Consider the following 21872-nt stretch of genomic DNA (forward strand, 5'->3'; position numbering starts at 1 on the left):
AATGGGTTAATGTGAGTGAGTCGCATGAAATGGCATCGCTGGTCTGGAATAGGCGAGAGAGTGAGTGCCTTTGTTTCTGTTCCCATAGTAACACAGCTTGGCTTAGCTGCACCTTTTGTCTTTCCCGCTCGTTTTAGTTTTGCAAATCTGTCTCCTGCATCCTTCCCTTTAGCATTCATTTTGCTCCCCTTTCCCCTAGAACACAACAGACACGACAGATGTTAAACATTGCAGGAGGTATTGGGGTTTTAGAGTAGCCCCTGATCAAGACACTGGATCTCCAAAATGAGGTTTATGTATGTAACCACAGTTCGAGTTTCGGTGAGGAGGTCAGGAGAAACGAATAAGAAACTGACCATAGTACTGTGGGGGTAACAGCATAGGATCTAAATTAATGCAAACACGAGCAGTAGTAACCCTGATAATAGGTAGTTACTTCCCATCCTCCCGTTTATGGAGGCTCATTCCCCATGCGTCTCCTATACGAGCCAGATTCACTCTGTAAAACCCTCATAAGTGTAGTATGTGACACTCTTCTCCTCCTCTCACCTTTCTCATCTCTCCTTCCTCTCCTCTCCTCCCCTCTCCTCTGCTCTCATTTCCACTCCTCTCCTCTCCTCTGCTTTCCTCTCCTCTCATATTTCCTTTCCTTTCCTTTCCTTTCCTTTCCTTTCCTTTCCTTTCCTTTCCTCTCCTCTCCTCTCCTCTCCTCTCCTCTCCTCTCCTCCTACAGGTAAACACACTACAGAATTGGCTGGCTGAGTTCAACTTGTGGTTGCCAACAGCAGAGAGTCTGCCGCCCGGCACGGATGAAACCGCCATCGCCCCCCGCCCCTTCAAGGTGCACATCCTCAATGACGAGCACAAGTAAGTAGACTTAGGGCGGGGCAGGGATTGCGTACATGGAAATGAACTGTTGACTCAAAGCAAGGCGATATTCATTCCATTCTGGATTCATTCCATTCATAATATTCCATTGTGGCAGCTCCCTCTGGGCGAAATAAGGTTGCACAATATCCTCAAAGTGCCATACAGTGCGATTCACCAGGACATTGTTTTGCAGTCGGTATATCAGTTATGTTTAATATGTCCACTGTGATACAGTAGTGCAAATTCAATTGCAGTCCCATTTCAAAGTTTTAACACCCAGGCTGTCCACACACAAAAAAATGAAAACTGAGCTGTCCAAGTGACATCATCTCAGCATAAAAAAGGCATTTTCCTTTAATGTGTTTATTCCCTCACAGCGTAGGAGTTAAAACCAGGGCTCTAAATTAACACCAGACAATAGGCCAAATGGTGGTAAAATTCCAATTTGGAAGGTAGAAAATGCCAACTTACTAGCCACTTTGACCCATTAGTGAGTGGAAGGTTGGCTAGTCTGGTTAGTTTGGCTAGATTAACATCTACTAGCCCAGTGGTTCCCAACCTATGGGTCGGGACCCCCCTTATGGGTCGCCAAAGATCCACAGGGGGTCGCGGAGCCCTCTTGATTTTAAGGGGTTTCGTTTTAAATATATATATAGCCCATGTTGAATAAAAGACAAAGCATTTAACTAATAAATGCATAGATGCAACAAATTGTAAGTGCTACATTAAACATTTATTCTATATTTGACCAAAGACGAATTGAGGAATAAAATAACTAAAATAAGTTTTCGCAGGAAACGGAGGGCATCTTGTGACTCCGTCTCGTGCGGGCGCTCGCGTGGTTGGGTCACCAAAGCTTACAATAGTAAAAACATGGGTCCCTTAAGAAAAAGGTTGGGAACCACTGGACTAGCCATTTGTCTGGTTACGAAAAAAGTGAATTGAGAGCCCTGGTTCTAATTTGCATTATGCTTTGCTATGTTTCAGGACCACAGCAGCGCGGGCCAAGGTGGTGGAGGAGTGGAGTCGTGACGGCGGCGTGCTGCTGATGGGCTACGAGATGTACCGGCTGCTCTCGCTGAAGAAGAGCTTCGTCACGGGCCGCAAGAGGAAGACCAAGAAGCCCACGGGCCCCGTCATCATCGACCTGGACGAGGAGGACCGCCAGCAGGAGCTGCTCAAAGGTTAGCAGTGTCAAGTCAAGTCAAGTCAAGTGTACTTTATTGTAAAAAAGATCTATGTGTTTAGCCGGATCACACCGCACTTTAAACGGTGCCAAACATAAACAAAAACTGTGTAAAATTGAAAAAAAAAATGTCTGCACACTTAAATCCCCTTTGTGTTCTTTTTAATAATAGGCCAAGCTTTCGGTCTATTGACCTTCCTCAGGGCTCAGTATGTAACACAAAGGGGATTTAAGTGTGCAGACATTTTTTCTTTCAAAAAAGATCTATGTAACAGGGTTTGCACAAAAGTTTGAAATTGCATTTGACCAGTCTCCAATGTGCAGTGAACCTAAACATACATATAAGACATTGACAAAAATCCCACACACACTCCCAATGTGCAGTAAAAACATACATGAATTTGCACACACACAGTGCACAGCAGCTACCCGGCTTCCCTCCTTCTCATTCACCCCCTCTCATTGGCCCACTCTTCACTTGCATAACATGATCCACGGCATAGAAGAAACCCAAAAATATAATACTTAGAAGGGAAAAAAGGTCTTCAGTGCCACAGTATAAAAATAATGCAATACCTTTTAAGATCTTTGGTTGTACTTGTTATATCCCCGAAACGCGGAGCGTCGGGGATGTAATGGTTTTGCGTGCGCCACCGCATCCGCATCCGCCGCCGCTGCGTAAGGTCTTTCGTGTTAGCGCGATAACTTTTGAACGGATGTTTGGATTTGTCCCAGATTTTTTGGGTGAATGCTCTAGGGCAGGTTCATGAACTGATTCGAGTTTGGAGGTCAACACTTTCAAGATGGCTGAATTCAAGATGGCCGAATTTTTGTTTGGTCCATAACTTCTGACCGGGTGGATGGATTTGTCCCAGATTTGGTGTGTGAATGCACTAGGGTAGGTTCATGAACTGCTTCGAGTTGGGAGGTCAACACTTTCAAGATGGCTGAATTCAAGATGGCCGAATTTTTGTTTGGTCCATAACTTCTGACTGGGTGGATGGATTTGTCCCAGATTTGGTGTGTGAATGCTCTAGGGTAGGTTCATGAACTGATTCGAGTTTGGAGGTCAACACTTTCAAGATGGCTGAATTCAATATGGCAGAATTATTGTTTGGCCCATAACTACTGACCGGGTGGATGGATTTGTCCCAGATTTTGTGTGTGAATGCTCTAGGGTAGGTTCATGAACTGAATAGAATTTGGAAGACAACACTTTCAAAATGGCGGAATTTTCATTTGGCCCATAACTTCTGACTGGGTGGATTGATTTGCCCGGTAACACCTTATTTTAATGGTTCACCACTTTAGTGAATCTACCATATTAGGTACAGTGTAATAGCCAATGTAACAATATTTAATACTAGAGCTGGGCGGTGTACGGTTTAAAAACCGTGATCTCGGTTTACACTACACAAGGTTCTCTTTTTGATGAGAGACGGTTTTGTTGTTGTTGTTTATAGCCTACTATGTTATGTGCGTGAGCTTCATACTCCGTGTCACACTTCCAAAGATTCATAAGTCTCTGACACTTCATTTCAACTCTGCTAAGTCCACTGTTGTTGCTGTTCTACTAGGGAATGTCACCACAATGTAAGATGTTGATTGAACAAATAAAATAATTGGTTACGCGCTAGAGGCTAGTGAGAGTGAAACATGATGAACACACATGGCATGGATGAATCATTTCAATTCATTTAGCCTACCTTTGATCTCACAAAGTTAAATAAAAGGCAATTCTATGTGGTGCTACAGTATGTTAACAGGCTACAACAGTTAGGCCTATCTGTTTCTTAACTGTATTTAATTACCATCCCAACTGTTGTGCGCGCTGCTGTTAAGACTGCTTATAAGCTAAAGTAGCCTAGCTTTCAAATGCAATGGGCAGACAAGATACATTGCTACATTGCTATATTTGTTTGAAATGATTTGGGGGCAAAATAGGAGCGAAACACATCGCAATATGACACAAACTACCGGACAAAATACCTTCTACGTTAGATTTGGACTTTAATTCAAAGACAACATGCACACAATGTCAAGTAAATCCGTTTGTTTTCAGTGTCTGTCTTCAGTCTGTTTCGTTTCTGTCCCACTGTTGTTTACTCGCTAGTCCAGCGCAACACGCCGGATGTGTTGCCAGGTGTAGAACGACAAATAAGCAATTGGCGTTGTCAGGTGTAGAACGAAATAAGCTGTTTTGGGCTGTCTTGAAAAAAGCCCAAAAACAGCTGCTTATAATCATTTAACCCTTCTTCCTTGAAAAATCTATGGCACCCTGGTCAAGATTTTAGGTTATTTTATAAAATGCTGCATTTTCTCTAATTTGAGACTTTCTTGGATAGGGAAATATAAACTATAAATTATAGAAAATATTATTGAAATGAAAAAATGATAAAATATAAATGGAGATTAATTTAAATTCATGATTTTATCTCATTTTAACATTTAATTTGAGATCTTTTCCTCAGAAAGATTAAGATTTGGGGGGAAATCGTCGCATATCAAAAAACCGTGCAGAAAACCGTGATATCAATTTTCATCAAGAAAACCGTGATGCTAATTTTTTCCAAAACCGCCCAGCCCTAGTTAAGACCATGTAATACTAGTGTAATACCAGTGTAACAATATGCAATATCAGGTACAGTGTAATAACGAGTGTAACAGTATGCAATACCATGTAATATAGTGTAATACCAGTGTAACAATATGCAATACCATGTAATACCACTTACGCACAAACACATGATGTAAGTAAAAAAAAATGGCGGTATTACATTGTATTAAATATTGTTACACTGGTTATTACACTGTACCTAATGTGGTATATCCACTGAACCATTAAAGCAGTATTACCATTTGCCCCATTTTTTGCTTCATTTTCACAATAGTCGTTTGGTTTTAAGCCTATGCACGTCATGTCACGTCTGTATGTATCATATACGTTTACGAAATGGTGGACGGGAGTGGTAGGAATGATGGGGGACTGGAAGCGTCGCGTTTCGGGGATATACCTTAAGCAGTCGAAGGCGACTGCACAGGCAGTCTAGTTTCATATTGCTGACAACTCCATCACTGACACAGCATTAAAATGCAGTTCACAAAAACTGATAAACATCTAATGTGTAGTATCTAGATTTCTAAGAAGGAGTGTAAATGTTAAAATAGTTGAATGAGCAATTATTTCTGTGTTTTAATGTTAATGTCTTTTATACTCCATCTCTGTTACCCATCATTATTTTTTGCACCTACTGCCCACTTCATTTCTTGTGTTTACCTTCATGCCTGTACAGCATTGGGGTGTTCCAGAGTACTGGAACTGAAGTGCTAACCGGTTCTGATACAGCAAGAGGAATTACCCCCCAGTAGTCATCAAACATGGCTGTCCCATCACCTCCTATTCCTTAACCCTTGACCTCTCCCCCCTCCCTCCTCCTTGCCTACAGCGATCGAGAAGGCCCTGTCTCGGCCGGGCCCAGACGTGGTGATCTGCGACGAGGGCCACCGCATCAAGAACTGCCACGCCAGCACCTCGCAGGCCCTGAAGAACATCCGCTCCCGGCGGCGCGTGGTGCTCACGGGCTACCCGCTGCAGAACAACCTGATAGAGTACTGGTGCATGGTGGACTTTGTGCGTCCCGACTTCCTGGGCACGCGGCAGGAGTTCAGCAACATGTTTGAGCGGCCCATCCTCAACGGACAGTGCGTGGACTCCACGCCGCAGGACTTGCGGCTCATGCGCTACCGCAGCCACGTGCTGCACAGCCTCCTGGAAGGCTTCGTGCAGAGGTGGGTGTCGCTTCAACGTAGGATTCACCTACGTCTGTCTGTCTGTCGTCTCTCTCTCTGTCTCTCTGTCTGTCTGTGTCCAGACGAATGATATAACAGCAGTGAAATATGATGAAATGTGAATTCTCAGAGTTGGGTGAGTGTGGTGTGGTGACAGATGTGGTGTATGGTAAGGGACTTGGACTGTAGAGCACAGGGTTGCAGGTTCAGCCCTTACAAGTCAAGTCAAGTTGGTTTTATTGTCAATTTCTTTACATGCACTGGTCATACAAAGAATTTGAAATTACGTTTCTTGCTTTCCCATGCAGACATAGACTAATCTAGGTAAGGACATAGACAGTATAGACATAGACAGCACTCATACATGGACATAAGACACCCTTACCCTTGGACATACATGGACATAAGACACCCTTACCCTTACCCTTACCATTTCCTTCCTCCCTCCATGTCTGAAGCGCCCTTGAGCAAGGCACCTACCCCCACATTGCTCCAGGGACTGTAACTAATACCCTGTAATAATTGTAAGTTGTTCATCGCTTTGGATAAAAGCGTCAGCTAAATGTAATGTAATGTAATGGGTGTGGCTTAAAGTGGTAGTTCGCTATATTAGACATTAAGCCCTGTTTGTGTGACTTCTGGGGTGAAGTAGAGACGTTCTCATCACAATTTTGACATTTGGTGCTGAACGGAGCATTTGGGTATCCAAGACTGCAGCCCCCCCACCTTTACATTGACTTCAATAGAGCACTCAAGCAATCGATTATAAAATGGCATTAAACTTTTGTTTGAGAAGACATGGAACTCACCGTGTGGTCAGTGGTAGACAGCGATAAATTGACCCGAAAATTGCAGCGAAATATGCCTTCTAACTGTTGTTTAGCATTTGGCGGACCTATTTTTCCCCAGACGCCGTTGAATAGCAGTAGACATCCAGCCAGTAGGTAGCGATAGTGTGTTGTTTATGTAGACATCAAGGAGCGAGGTAGAACGGCTATCTTTGAGCGGGACTGGCTACAAAAACTACAGCTTGCATACAAACCATAGATAGTAACGTAAACAAACGCACCCCCATTTCCGGTTGCGCGGAGTAATACTAGTCAAACCAGTACAATCAATGAAGACGGACAATAATGAATATATCTTCTCTGGAAGCGTATTTCGCGGTGATTTTCAAGCCAACGTATCGCTGCCCACCTCTGACCACTCGGTGAGTTTCATGTCTCTGCAAACGAAAGTTTAATGCCATTTTATGATCGATTGATTGAGTGCTTCATTGGAGTCAATGTAAAGGTGGGGGGGCTGCAGTCTTGAATACCCAAATGCTCCGTTCAGCACCTAATGTCAAAATTGTGATGAGAACATCTCTACTTCACCCCAGAAGTCACACAAACAGGGCTTAATGTCTAAAATAGCGAACTACCACTTTAACAGTCTGGGACCTGCCTGTTTTTTGCTGTGGTGTAAGGAAGGAAACACTGTGCAACTTTGTAATAAGTAATAATAACATAACTCATCCCCCTTGTGTGTGTGTCCAGGCGAGGCCATGATGTGTTGCGTCACCAGCTGCCGATGAAAGAGGAGCACGTGATCATGGTGCGGCTGTGTCCCCTCCAGAGGGCGCTCTACACAGAGTTCATGCAGCGCTTCAGGGACGCGGGCAACAGTGGCTGGCTCGGACTCAACCCCCTCAAGGCCTTCTGCGTCTGCTGCAAGGTACTGTAAGCAGGGGCCCAGTGGGGAATAATGGGCTGGTGGTGAAGCTGTTGAACTATTAACCAAAGGGCCCTACCGTGGCTGATATGGTAGGGCACTCGTCTACTATGCAGGCCGACCCGGGTTCGATTCCCGGCCCAGGTCCTTTGCCGGCCCTTTCCCGTCTCTCTCTCTCAACTCGCTTCCTGTCCCTACTTCACTGTCCTGTCTGAGAAAAAAAACAATACAAAAATAAAGATAAAAAAGAACTATTAGCCAAAGACGGCATGGGTTGTAAGAAAATCAGGGCTGGTTTTCCATACTACCCTACTGACCGACCTGCACTCAACCCCCTCAAGGCCTTCTGCATCTGCTGTAAGGTGAGCAGAGTGGGGGCCAGTGTTTCGGAACGCAGGTTTTGGCAAGTACTACCTGGGAGGTTTTGGGCCCTTTCTCATTTAAGGTGTTTGGCTGGCAGGTCTGGTATTCCACAAAGCCTATATTCCACAAAGCCTTGTATATTCCTGTGCCTTCCTGTTCCTCATCATGGTACTATGGCCACACATTTTTGCCTGGCTACCACTGCCAACGCTGCTGTCATTTGCAATGGGTTAAATGCAAATTTTGATGTATTATGTGGAGATCTTGAAACTAAGCCAAATTCCTTTGCTGCATCTGATCTTCGAGAGCCTCACTTTTGTTCTTGGTCATAGATATGGAACCATCCAGATGTTCTGTACGAGTCGCTACAGAAGGAGAACCTGGCCAATGAGCAAGATCTGGACCTGGATGACCTCACTTCCCCCGGCAACGCCCGCTGTGCCGCTCCAGGCCTGAAGGGGAAGCCCAGTGACCCTGCGGCCTCTAAGGGGGTCTTACCCATGCTCAACGTCAACCCCTCACAGGAGAGAGCCAATCAGGTCATCACCTACGAATGGGTAAGGCCCACCCCTCCTTCACCATTCATTCACCGTTCATTGGCTTGCAAAGTTAACATTATATTGTTATCAAAACTTTCTACATGCTACACCCGATATTTAGTATTACTGTTTCTTGAATTGAGATAGAAGATTGTCTTAATGTCGTCTCATTACTAATCCTGAATGACAGAAGTTTTGTTTTTGTGTCAGGGTAAACAGGGTAGCATGATTAAGTGTTCATAAAATTCTCGTGAGCATCGTTTTATTAAATTATGCATAATTTCTGATTGGTTCATTTTGACAATATATTTGTATGCACAGTTTAGTATTTACTGCCTTGCATAAATCATATCCACAAAAGACAAGCGCAAGAAATAAATACCTCTCAAGGTAAAAAAAAAAAAAAAACAGCCTGAAAATAAGATGAAGGTGCAGTTCAATTAGTGTCTTTGATGAGCTGTTTACCTACATGTCTCGTCACTTGATGTTGAATGATGAAGCCTTTGCTAATTGGGTGTTGCCACGTTTGTCCTTCACACACTGCAGGCAAAAGACATCATGAGTAATTACCAGCCTGGTATTCTGGAGAACTCGGCCAAGATGGTACTCCTCTTCCACCTGATTGATGAGAGCGTGACCAAAGGAGACAAGATTCTGGTGTTCAGGTGTGTGTGTCTGTGTCTGTGTCTGTGTCTGTGAGTGAGATTCCTCTGTTTGTGCGTGTGCGTGTGCGTGTGTGTGTGTGTGTGTGTGTGTGTCTTGTACAGGTGTATAATGATGGATTATAGACAATGAGTGAATGAATGCATGAACAAGCAATGAATAGAGTACATGGTATTTCGTCCGACTTGAAAGAATCTTGGAAGTGGTGTGTGGTGGTGACTGTATTTTTTTTCATAAGGTGTCCTTACTATAAATTTCGGGGTCTGGAATTGACTTCAGCCTGAGGATTATCTCCCAAACTTATAAACTCTGAAAGTACAATTGGTAACACTTTACTTGACGCCGGCGTCATACGTATGACATAACAATGTCATAACAGTGTCATAATAGTGTCATGAATGAGTCATAAACATAATGCCAATGTCATAAACGTTTTATGACCATGAAAAGTTGACATTGTTTGGCCTGTCTTTGTCATAACTGAATTTCACTTAAAGACAAAGTCATACAATGTTTATGACATTGACATAATGTTTATGACACATTCATGACTGCATTATGACAATGTTATGACACCGTTATGTCATACGTATGACGCCGGCGTCAAGTAAAGTGTTACCGTACAATTAAAAGAAACTGTATTCAAAATGCATTTTGTGAAATGTACAATATCCACAATTGCACTGTTTAAATAAACATTGCTTTGAGTTTCTCCACAGATGTACTTTGTAGCTTGAATGCATTCTGTGTTGCCTTTGTGTGCTGCAGCCAGAGCTTGTCTACGCTGACGGTCATTGAGGATTTCCTCTCCAAGAGGCCGATGCCGGCGTGCAGGGTCAACCCAGAGAGCTCCACTACCACCTGGATACGGCACGTCAACTATTACCGTGAGTTCATAGCCTGTTAAATGGGACAAAGACCTGGTGGTGGCACATTTCATGTTGTAGTCTGACTTATCTGGCTTGCTCAGTTTCGCTGTGAGGCAAATTGTATCAGCGTCACTATGCTGTGCCCGGTATGTTACTTGTCCATGAAATGAATATGTTATAATGCAAAAAAGATTGTTCTTGTAGTCCTAAATATGCAAACATACGGCAATAATGGGCCACCTCCTAATCCTTTCCTCTCAGGGCTGGATGGAAGCACCTCCACTTCAGAGAGGGAGAGGCTCATCAACCAGTTCAATGATCCAGCAAATGATATGGCTTGGGTTTTCCTCCTCTCCACCAGGTAACGCACGCACAGACACACTTTTAATCTTCACAGATGTATGCCTGCTTTCTCATACACTCTCATTCCTACATACTCCAAGTTTATACACAATAAACTGTGGAAGTGTATACATTGCCTTTTTTGGTTGCAATATAACCATGTAAAATAGCAAACAATTTCCAATGATTTTGATTAATGGGGTAAAACAAAATGTATTGCAGAGCGGGCTGCCTGGGGGTGAACCTGATCGGTGCGAACCGCGTGGTGGTGTTCGACGCCTCCTGGAACCCGTGCCACGACGCCCAGGCCGTGTGCCGCGTGTACCGCTACGGCCAGCACAAGCCCTGCCACATCTACCGGCTGGTGTGCGACTTCACCCTGGAGAAGAAGATCTACGATCGGCAAGTCTCCAAGCAGGGCATGTCTGGTGAGTACCCACTACATAAGCTGCCTGGGCTTACCTGGCGGTCATGCTATGACGATCATGATCAGCCATATTGTATGGAATGTATGTAGGCTGAATACTATGTAACATGCATAGAGGTAGAAAATAACACTAGAGAGGACACAGCAATTTGCGACAGCACTGGGAAATGGCAGCTGGAGCTTCCCAACTTCCGTAGGTAGTGTAGGTACTTTCAGGCAATGCAAGTCAATGGAGAACACGCCCACCCCTGTCAAGAAATTAACTAAAACTGTGTAAATATGAAGTAACACTTTAATCAAAGACCAGATTTGAAATGTCAGGCTAAATATCTACTTAAATCATATGAGTCGATAAAATACATTTAAAAATCAAATAATATCTTTTATGAACATAGTTAGCAACACACTTCAACTTTTGTCCTTGTATAGTGTGTTGATGGACATTTTCACATGATTAAGCCATTTTTGACAGAGGTGAGCCTCGTTCTCCGTTAATTTCCATTTCTCTGATCTACCTACAGATAATGGCCGCTACAGATTGCCGTAAAAAGGGGGGCGGGGTCCTCTCTAGTGTTATTTTCTACCTCTATGGTAACATGTCATCCACCCTCTTCTCTTGTCCTTCCCACTTGTGTGTGTGTGTGTCTGTGTGTGTGTGTGTGTGTGTGTGTGTGTGTGTGTGTGTGTGTGTCTGTGCGCGTGTGTGCGCGTGCACGTGTGTGTGTGTATGCACGCACATCCGTTGTTTTTGTGAACGTGTGCACCCAGACCGTGTGGTGGACGACCTGAACCCGGTGCTGAACTTCACGCGGCGTGAGGTGGAGTCCCTGCTGCACTTCGTAGAGGAGGAGCCGGACAGCCAGAGCGGCCTGCAACCACACGACGACATGGAGGAGGTCATCAGAGACGCCTGCCTGCAGTATCCACAGTACATCACCAAGGTGCACACACACACACACACACACACACACACACACACACACACACACACACACACACACACACACACACACACACACACACACACACACACACGAACGACATGGAGGAGGTCATCAGAGACGCCTGCCTGCAGTATCCACAGTACATCACCAAGGTGCACACACACACACACACACACACACACACACACACACACACACACACACACACACACACACACACACACACACCACGCATACACACACACACACACACACACAACGACATGGAGGAGGTCATCAGAGACGCCTGCCTCCAGTACACGCAGTACATTACCAAGGTGCACACACACACACACACACACACACACACACACACACACACACACACACACACACACACACACACACACACACACACACATCATGCATACACACACACACACATCATGCATACACACACACACACACACACACACACACACACACACACACACACACACACACACACACACACACACACACACACACATACACACACACACACACACACACACACACACACACACACACACACACACACACACACACACACACACATCATGCATACACACACACGCACACACACACACACACACACACACACACATCATGCATACACGCACACACACACACACACACACACACACATCATGCATACACGCACACACACGCTGCGGATCGGCGCTCCATGTCAACACTTCTACATCAGTGACTCTCATTCCTCTTGGCCCTCAACCTCTGACCCCCAGCGGTTATGGAGGCGTTATTCCATAACTGTTATAGTTACAGAGTTTGTCTTGGAATCAAAGAAGGTTGCAGCATAAAATCTGTTGTCATCCATGGCTAAAGTGCACCTACTGTACCTCACATTGCTTCAGGGACTGTACCCAACAGCCTTGTACCTTCATAAAGTTACCATAAGTTGCTTTGGTAAAAACGTTAGCTAAGTGTAATGCATTGTCCCAACAGTATCTTGTGTTTTAAAGGGAAGTTAGAAACAGCTTTATTCTCATCTGCCTTTGGTGATCGTTAGTTAATTACACACTATCTATAAAACAATGTAGTTTTTTTCTTCCCTTTTCTCTATTCTTAAGCACATTGAATGACATTTATGTATGATAATGTGCTATATAAATATGTTTGTTTGATTCATTCATTCATTCATTCATTCATTCATTCATTCATTCATTGTCTGTCGTCCTCTCCCTGTAGCCGCCCTTCCAGCACGAGTCGCTGCTGATGGACCGCAAGGACATGAAGCTGACCAAGGCGGAGAAGCGCGCGGCCAAGAAGAGCTACGAGGACGAGAAGCGCGCCTCCATTCCCTACCAGCGGCCCTCCTACGTCCACTACTACCCCCAGGCCGGACAGACTCTCAGCAACATCCCCGCTTTCGCACAGCACAGCAACTGGTGCGTGACATTTTTTTTGCCGTGCATTTACACATCCATGCACACGCAGACATGCATGCACATGCAGATGCATGCAAATACTACTACGCCAGGCAATGTAGACTTACTCCAGCGTTACTAAATGATTTTACATGTGAAGAGCTCTTTTCCAAAACGTTATATCGATTTACATTTAGGGATGCACTGATACAATTTTTTTGATTTCCGATACAATCCCGGTATCTAAATTTGGATATCTGCCGATACCGATACTATACAATATACAATACCAAAACCTCATATATGCATGAATTTCAACTTGAGGTAGGCTCAAGATGACAATTTGGTCAGAAAAGGAAGTCAAAAGAACAGGAAACGAATTCATAAGTAAAAGTATCAAGTAAAAAAGTAACAATCCCATCCTGAAAACTAATATGCAAGTGTTATGACTTCAAATTAACATTACACCTGGCTCAATATCAGTCCTGGGAAAATTCCGATACTTTGGGAAAATTCCGATCCGATCCGATCTCTGAAAATATGTTGATATCTGAACCCGATACCGATACCGATATCCCATCCCTATTTACATTCATCCACATTCAATTTTTTGTTTTTCTCACATAAAAGTAAAATTGAAGTTTTGTCGCTTGATATGTGCAAGGAAAAATATGATAACATTAACCCAGTTCTAGTGTGTGTACTTTTGTGTGTGGTGTACATTTACGCATGCACGCACATGCAGGCATGTATGCAGATGTAGATGCATGCAATTAGGACTTGAATCTACTCTTGCGCTCATAATCAGATGCACTCACCCATGAAAATAGAGCTGCATGTAAATACATAATAATACTGTTATTTTACATGAACTGATGCACAATGGGAGTTGGATTTCCCAGTTGGGCTTTCTCTTCACACATATACATGGATAGATAGATGTGTGCAAATATTAGGCCTACTAATACTAGACCCACTGTATGCAACTACTAGACCTACTCTAACAGTAAGAATCAGACGCACACACACAGGAAAATAGAGCTGTATGCAAGTACTAGTCGAGGAAATCTAGTCCTAATCTAGTGATGATGATGATGATGATAAAAAAAAAAATAACAATAATAATACAGCTGCATGAAAACACTAGCTGAGGAAATTTGGACCTGCTCTATCTATAGCTCCATGTCCTCCTTATCCCTCAGGCAGCCATTTTTTTCAATGAAATATGTAATATCCAAAAGGGTTTTGTCATACAAAATAAGTAGCTGGACTTCTTCTTATAGCTCCAATAACAAATACAGTTGCTTATAACTTGCCGGACACTTTTGCATAACGTGACCTGGATCAAGGAAAGTCTTCACAGGTATCATGTGTATCACATGTACATGTACTGTCATGTGCTGTTCTGCTCATCCCTCAGGCGACCCACCGCCTACCGCTCGGATGAGAAGCCCGTGGCAAGCGTGCGTCCGGTCCAGTCCACGCCGATACCCATGATGCCTCGGCAGGTGACGCTCGGCATGCCCGGCTCTAGTGGCGGAGGCTTCCCCGTCAACTACCTGCAGAAGGCTGGAGTGCACGTACAGCGCATCGTCACCACCACGGGTGAGAGCAGAGCTGTTCTGTATGTCTGACATTGGGGTAGTTGCACTACACAGCTGTGAGGCCCTAATAAGTTCAACTCTTACAGTGTTCTAACTGCACGTCACTGGGCAACCTTCGCGTTGCCCAGAATAGTCTACTCTATATAACGTCCACACTGACTGTAGAGTGTATCTTTATCATATGCAATTGTAGAGATAGCGTCATTAATCCCAATGGAAAGTGACATGCTTTCTTTAGTTAATAAATGCTGTGCATCAATAAAATGCTGCACAAATGCTCAAGTGTGTGCTATGTTTACTGCAATGTACAATAATGTGTATTAGGTCTTTGCGTATGTTTTGTATCTGTGTATTTATGTAATCTTACAGACACCTTAATTTCCTTCGGGATAAATAAAAGTACTGTACTCTATTCTACATTGTCATCACCACTGATGACGACACCTCATCACTGTCCAGCTAGTTCACTCATGTTCTCCCTTAGCCCTTCCAAGGACTTCAAAGCATTATAGCCAACCAGAGTTGTGAAGTTTAAAGCAACACTTGTAAGTTTTAGAAATACTGAAAGACATAGCACACTGTACGTTCTGTGTGTTTGAATGAGGTTAGGAAGTCCTGTTCGGGGGGTGCTGTGGCGCAGCGCACTAAGCCCCCAACAGATTGGCATACACCCCCATGGTGACCCAGGTTCGACTCTGGTCCGGGTCCTTTGCCAGCCCTCCCCAACCTCTCTCTCTACCACTCTCGTGCTGTAATCCTCTCAACTTACCTATTAGCAATAAAGACACAAAACCGTTTTAAAAAAGGTCTCAGTTTCACTCTAAATCCAACACCTGCTCCACAGATATCATGATCCCCGGCTCCAACAGCCCTACTGATGTCCAGGCCCGGATTGGAGCTGGAGAGAGCATTCACATCATCAAGGGCTCCAAAGGTACAGGCACACACGGTGATTATGTTTCTTTTACTCTTGCCATGCATGTCTCAAACTCATGTCACATAAGAGCAGAATTATCCATTTCTTTCTACCACCTCTTGTACTCGTACAGCTGAATTGTAATACTGCTCTTAATTGCAATAATAATCAGTGTAGTGTGATTCTGTGATAATTGTGTTAGTTAACTGGAGTAAAAGTCAGTGTAATGTGAATGTAATAATACTGGTATTTACTGTCTTCAGGCACTTACATCAGGACCAGTGACGGCCGCATCTTTGCTATTCGGTCCTCTGGGAAGAGCAGGGCTTCAGATATCTCTGGGCTGGCCAGAGGTACAGTACTATCTTTTTGTTTAAACCTGACTGCGCAAAACTAGCTGCGCACAACTCAACCTCTGCTCTGATTGTTGGAAACCACTGTCGTTCGAAAAATTAGCTCACGTGGTTGGCTGCCAGTGTTTTGGCCCTCCTCACAACATCGTGTTTGTAAACACGGCGAACCCATGTATACTGATGTAGATAGTGTTGTAGGGCTGTATCAATACAGCCAACTCATGATTTGCTTCATATCACAATTTGTTACGCAATATTTGATAAACCACATGATTTTTTAAAAATATATATTTTTTAATTCATTAGTTTGCTTTTTTTCACATTTACCACCATTATAAATAAGATAACTACATTAGGTTGTTGTGGAATAGGTTAAAACAGGTTGAAATAAGTTATAAAGTAATGATAATGTTGGTTTAAAGCTTGGAAGCACTATGACCTCATATCATGTGGTAGTTTTCTGGACTTCAAGGGTAACAGAACTGCCCTCTTGTACCGCAAGACAGGTTTGTGGCTCTAGGTATCAGAATCTCTCAGTTTGATACAATATTGTAACAGCCCTAACAGTGTGACAAAAAAACACATTACATGTAGCACACAATGCCATTTACTCAGTAATATTGTCTAATAAGCTGTAGTAATGTCTTAACACTTTGTGTCCCACAGCTTCCCAGGGCAGCTCTCTGCACTCGGTGAGTAACGGCGGCACGTCTCCCCCGGAGCGGAAGCAGCAGCTCTCCCCGTCTCCCCCCGACAGCCCCGAGATCTTACGAGAGCTCCATGAATACGACGACGCGGTCGCCATCGGCGATGAGCTGTCACTGTCGGACGACAGGGGCGAGGTGTCTGGCGATGACAGGCACCACCGGACAGCAGACAGCACCACCTCTTTTACCCAGCACGCCGCGGGGGCGACAGACGTGGCAGACCTGCGGGGCAAGAGGAGGTGGTTTCAGAGGCCGCACGGGGGCAAGAGGTCGTCCCTCGGCGGGGCAGCAGAGTTCCCCAGCTTTCCCTTAAGTGGCGGTGGTGGCAGCGGAGGTGGTGGTGGTAGCGGTGCCATGTCCTTGCCCTCCATGGGGCTCAACCCAGCCTTGCTGGGGGCGCTGGGCAACATGTCTAACCCCCTGCTGGGTGGAGGTGCAGGGGGGAGCCGCTCCCAGTATGGAGACGGGCTGCACTCCATGTTCCCCACTGCTCAGTCGTCATCAGGGGCGTCCTCATCCGCAGGGCCCGAGTCGGTGGGGTTGGGCACCACAGGAAACGGACCTCTCTCTAGCTCCTCGGCTTTGGCCTCCTCTTCCTCAGCGGCTGGCACCTCATCATCATCATCATCATCACTTCCCCCGTTCATGCTGAATCCCGGCATGGCCGGCATGTTGTCCGGCAGTTACCCTCCTCTCTCCTACGGCCATTCACTGTTTCCCAGCTCTTCTTCCTCCGGCCCCTCCTCTTCCTCCTCCACAGCTGCTGTGGCCTCCTCTTCCTCCTCCTCCTCCACCACCCCCGGCTACCTCTCCCACTTCCCTCTGTCCACCTCCAGCCTCCTGGGTGCTGCGCTGTCCCAGCCCGACTCACTGCCGCACACCATCCTGGGGGCTGAGAACGGAGGCAGCAGCTCGGACGATGACGTCATCGAGGTCATGGGTCAGTGAGACGGACGGTGAAAGCGATATTCCAGTTACGTTACACAAGAGGAGGAGGAGGAGGAGGAACAGAACTATTGTTAAGAGACACATGCTACCGTGTACATGTTCAAAATCAACTTTATTCACTGGGGACCAGCAAGTGTATGAGAAACACTGAAAAAAAAAGAAATGCACAGAGATTTCCTTCATCCAGAGTCATGCAGACCAAAGGGGGGTCGTCAGTCAGTAACGTGTCAGAGACATGTTGAGTTGTACACGTTGTGCTAGTATATGTCCACAACGATGGGGACCAGCTGCGGAAAAGAGGAATATTTCATCCCTCTTAGCACCAGGGGCTGTATATAATTATTATTAAATAAAGCAGTTGGTGAGTGAGCCTCTGACGCTCTTATAGGCTGTGATTGGATTCAGCGTCGCCTGCTACGGCTGCTACAGCAAGAGCCAGATACAGTATACACAGTCTATGGCCCGATCCGGACTCTGCTTCTGTCTGGACTCTTGTGCTATCCAACATGCGTTTCCTTGTCATTAGCTTGTTGGGTTGCGTACTGTAGGTCACTGTAGCATCACCTGCTGACATGCCGGATTTAAGGTATGAAATTCATCTTTTAGTTGTTACTTTTAAAACATATTCTTTTGTGGTAATTGGTAAGTCAAGACTCATTTGGGATCATGTTCCAAGTATGTAAAAAATATTACGTACGTAAAAATATTCATGTTTTATATACAAATAAATTCATGAATGTACCGTCATGTTAGCCTTTTTTGGAGAGATTGGTGAGTGAGGAAATTATGTTTGTTGGCATCTTTTAGTTGAAGCATCGGCCTTAACTGGGACACTGTGTTCTACTTTTATAGTCTACAGTTGTGTAGCAGCGAATTCTGTCCCCTCCTGAATCTTAAAACGTGCATCACCATGAATGTCTAGACTGTTATTATTTCTTTGTATGGATCATTTCAAGGTGGGAGTTTATCTTTGTGAGTCAAGTGGTGATAACATTGCTAGAATGTATTGTCATCACTAGAGAGCTTGCCACTTCCAAGTTAAACATACCATAGCTGAGTGTGTCAGTTGTGCGACCTTAGTAAACCTTTACAGTTCAGTGCAAATCATTACATTGACTTTCAAATTATTTTTTTGTCTCAATGTATCTATGATATTCATTTGTAAAACGTGACCAGTGACAGCACTTGTTTTTTTTGGCTGCCTCTGGGTATGAAAAATGCCTGAGTTATTTATTTAAAATATGTGCAAAGTTAATTCATTTGTATTTTCCTTTTTTTATTTTTGTACATTATAGTCGATTTTTTTAAAGACTGCTTTTTGTCCAGATGAGTCCAAGGGCAGGTGTTTGGAATGCGGGGTGGGTGGTTAAGAAAGTTACGGTGATGCTTATGGTACAGACTTAAAGCACATGACCTGTTAGAAATAAAGACAAATAAAGTACAGCACCACATATGATGGCTCAAGGAGAAACCAATCCATTCAGTAGGGCACTTGATTGAAAGCATAGTGGGGTTATACCGGTAGTTGTTTCAATGTGCACATCACCCTCAATGTCTGATTTAGCGCAAGTATGTAGACCACAAATGCTGTGGTCTACATGGAAGCTGTGCTGTACCATCCCTGTTGTGTGTCAGACTGGGTAACACCGTTATGGCATCTGAATTAGCTCCTGCTGTGGTGTTGTCTATGGGGCTGTGTCCAAAATGTTTACTTGTTTACTATATAGACCGCAACATAAGATGTTTAGTTGCATTGTTTTTGTGCCCTTCATAGTTCATTATAAAAGTGAGTGAGTAAACATTTTGGATTACCAGAGTTGTATAAAGTAAAAATGGAAGTACTCTTACAACAAATTACAACAGTAGTGGTATGATATTGCATGGTTTCAACTTTGCAATATCATACTACTAGTGATGTATTTACATCTGTAAGAGTACTTCTACTTTATACAACACTGGATTACGACCCCAAATCTTGTGGTCTGTGGGTTACAGGCCCTTAACCAAGACTGTATATACGGTAAACTGAGAGGGAATGGGGGAAACTGAGATGGGTTGTGCCCTTGCTTGTTTAACAAAGAGGTGTCCAAAATGATGTTTAACAGAATAAATCTTACTCTGCTGTATTCAAGTTCAGGTGCTGGTGTCAAATTTTGTTAACCAGTCAAACAGGCCGTACGAACCAATACATCTGTGAAAAGGAAAAAAAGCTTTATAAAGGGGGCCAGCAGTTCATGCAACACAAAACAGTACAGCTCTGATAGAAAAATATTGCAGTTTCGATATATTAATTCACTTGTTTCATCTCATAGGATTTAAGAAAAAAAATAGCTACACATATTTTCCAGAATTCACATACACTTACAAATAAGGATAGTAGCAGTACAGGACTAGAGGTCATACTGACAGTACATCTTTGTGTTGAAATTGTTTCCCTTTACTGCATAGTTTACAGGAATCATTTGATCCAGGTATCCAAGGTGCATAAGGATGGCAAGGTAAAGCTCTAGTTCAGGGATGGGCAACTGGAGGCCTGCAGGCCACATGTGGCCCGCCTCCTCATGCTGTGTTTGCCCAGTGGATGAAAAATCATTTAAAAAGAGGACCAGTTTTTTTCAATCACTACTAAATCAATCCATTGTAATTATACTGTTGGCCGATAGACAACACCTATTCCTTCCAAACAATATCGGCAGTCAGTGAGCAACCAACTGCACCTCAAACTTTGCAAGTTAGAGTCATATTCGTGGTCATATAATGGCCCTCTGATGGTATTCATGAAAATATGTGGCCCTACTTATGTAAGTTGCCCATCCCTGCTATATTTGATCAAAAAACACTGACAAAATCACAAGGTCTGATACCCAGGTTGGAAAAAGCCCTTGAAGTCCCATTTTTACACCCCCTGAGTCCAAACTACTATGGATAGGAACACATCCTTTCCTAGATGACACATGTGTATCCTTTCAAGTGAAGACCGAGACTTAGGCTGGACCCCAATATCTATCCTCCAATTGGTCCTTCCATCCTCTGGCCTTGTAGTTCCATGGAGGAATCTGGAAATCTGGCAACATGTGCAGCCTCATCGCCTCCTCCATCATCTTGACGCTCTCCCCTGTCTGCGTCCCCTCACCTATTTTGTGTATTGTAACGTCCTTGATAGCATGAGGAACGCAGCCAGTTAGCAACCATTGGACTGGAGGACAGATATCCTTTCATGACTTGACTTGTTTGCGGGCCAGATAGGCCCTGGTCACCTGGCTCATGACCACCAGGGCACTGAGGGCGGGACAGAGGGCCGCCACGTACCAGGCTTGTCCGCCCACCAGACCCGTGAACCAGGCGGAGCACAGCCCCAGCAGCAGGCTGCCACTGCCCAGCAGGTAGGTCAGGAGGCCGGTCACCGCGTGGTACCTCTTCAGCTTGGCCAGCGACCAGCCCTTAGCGATTTTTATGTATATCAGAGGCAGGGCGGCCAGGGACTGGAGCCCTACGATGACCACCGTGACGAGGCCCAGCAGTCCGTGCCATGACGTGAAGTGGGGTTTGCCGTTCAGGTGTTTGTTGTAGCAGATGGCACCCAGGCCGAGAGCTGCGGTGGTGACGCACAGGCACTGAAGCACCCAGTGCACACGGCCCTTGGTCTTGTGGGGCAGCTTCCGTAGGAGAGAGGCGTGCGGGGAGAAGAGGAGCACTGCCTCTGTCATGAAAAAGGAAAACTGGGAAAGAAAAAAAAGAGAAAGGAAGTGTTGATGTGTGTGAGTAGAGGGGTCTTCAGGGATTGATCTGAGGGTAACCCCCAAATAGACACTATATTCACCTGATCTTAACTCTTACTAGGATGAAACTGATTTACTTACCGCCAAAGTCATCAGGAATGGATGCCAGGAGAACAGACCTGTGCAACAGTAAATTGATTTGATTTAGAGCAACGTATTGGAAAAGAGGAGAAAAACCTTTAATTAAACAATGCTCTCTAAATACTGCTCCTTGCTCTTCTGTCATCAGCAAAGCAGCTCAGAAGAACTATTCCTAACAGTCGAGTAGTAGGCCTATTGCCTTCTGATGTCTGTCTATGGGTGTAAACACACACCCCCGTGGCCTGATATGAACTTGCTTATCGAGATGCGCACACTGGGCATTGACGTATTTATTAGGCTACCAATTTATAACAATAGACTCAAACGTTTTAAAGCTTTTGTTAATCATTGCTTTTAAAAGTCAATAAAG

At 44.5% G+C, this 21872-nt stretch overlaps 2 protein-coding genes across 2 annotated transcripts in view; one reads left to right on the forward strand and one right to left on the reverse strand.

The window, feature by feature from the left end:
* The window catches only part of rad54l2 (RAD54 like 2), a 30481-nt gene extending 12092 nt beyond the window's left edge, over positions 1-18389 (forward strand). The window contains exons 8-22 of the mRNA XM_063215624.1: positions 734-867; positions 1858-2054; positions 5503-5845; positions 7384-7561; positions 8254-8478; positions 9007-9125; positions 9892-10010; positions 10254-10353; positions 10557-10762; positions 11530-11702; positions 12936-13135; positions 14535-14719; positions 15563-15652; positions 15898-15987; positions 16654-18389. Coding sequence (XP_063071694.1) covers positions 734-867; positions 1858-2054; positions 5503-5845; positions 7384-7561; positions 8254-8478; positions 9007-9125; positions 9892-10010; positions 10254-10353; positions 10557-10762; positions 11530-11702; positions 12936-13135; positions 14535-14719; positions 15563-15652; positions 15898-15987; positions 16654-17642 — 3348 coding nt within the window. The 3' untranslated portion in view covers positions 17643-18389. The remainder of the gene's footprint in view (positions 1-733; positions 868-1857; positions 2055-5502; positions 5846-7383; positions 7562-8253; positions 8479-9006; positions 9126-9891; positions 10011-10253; positions 10354-10556; positions 10763-11529; positions 11703-12935; positions 13136-14534; positions 14720-15562; positions 15653-15897; positions 15988-16653) is intronic.
* Positions 18390-19836: 1447 nt separating this feature from the next.
* Positions 19837-21872, reverse strand: part of LOC134462540 (transmembrane reductase CYB561D2) — a 2498-nt gene continuing 462 nt past the window's right edge. Inside the window, exons 2-3 of the mRNA XM_063215625.1 lie at positions 21503-21540; positions 19837-21361 (exon numbers count right to left, since the gene is read on the reverse strand). Coding sequence (XP_063071695.1) covers positions 20858-21361; positions 21503-21540 — 542 coding nt within the window. The 3' untranslated portion in view covers positions 19837-20857. The remainder of the gene's footprint in view (positions 21362-21502; positions 21541-21872) is intronic.

Source organism: Engraulis encrasicolus, chromosome 14 (assembly GCF_034702125.1).
Source record: "Engraulis encrasicolus isolate BLACKSEA-1 chromosome 14, IST_EnEncr_1.0, whole genome shotgun sequence".
Classification (NCBI taxonomy): Eukaryota; Metazoa; Chordata; class Actinopteri; order Clupeiformes; family Engraulidae; genus Engraulis; species Engraulis encrasicolus.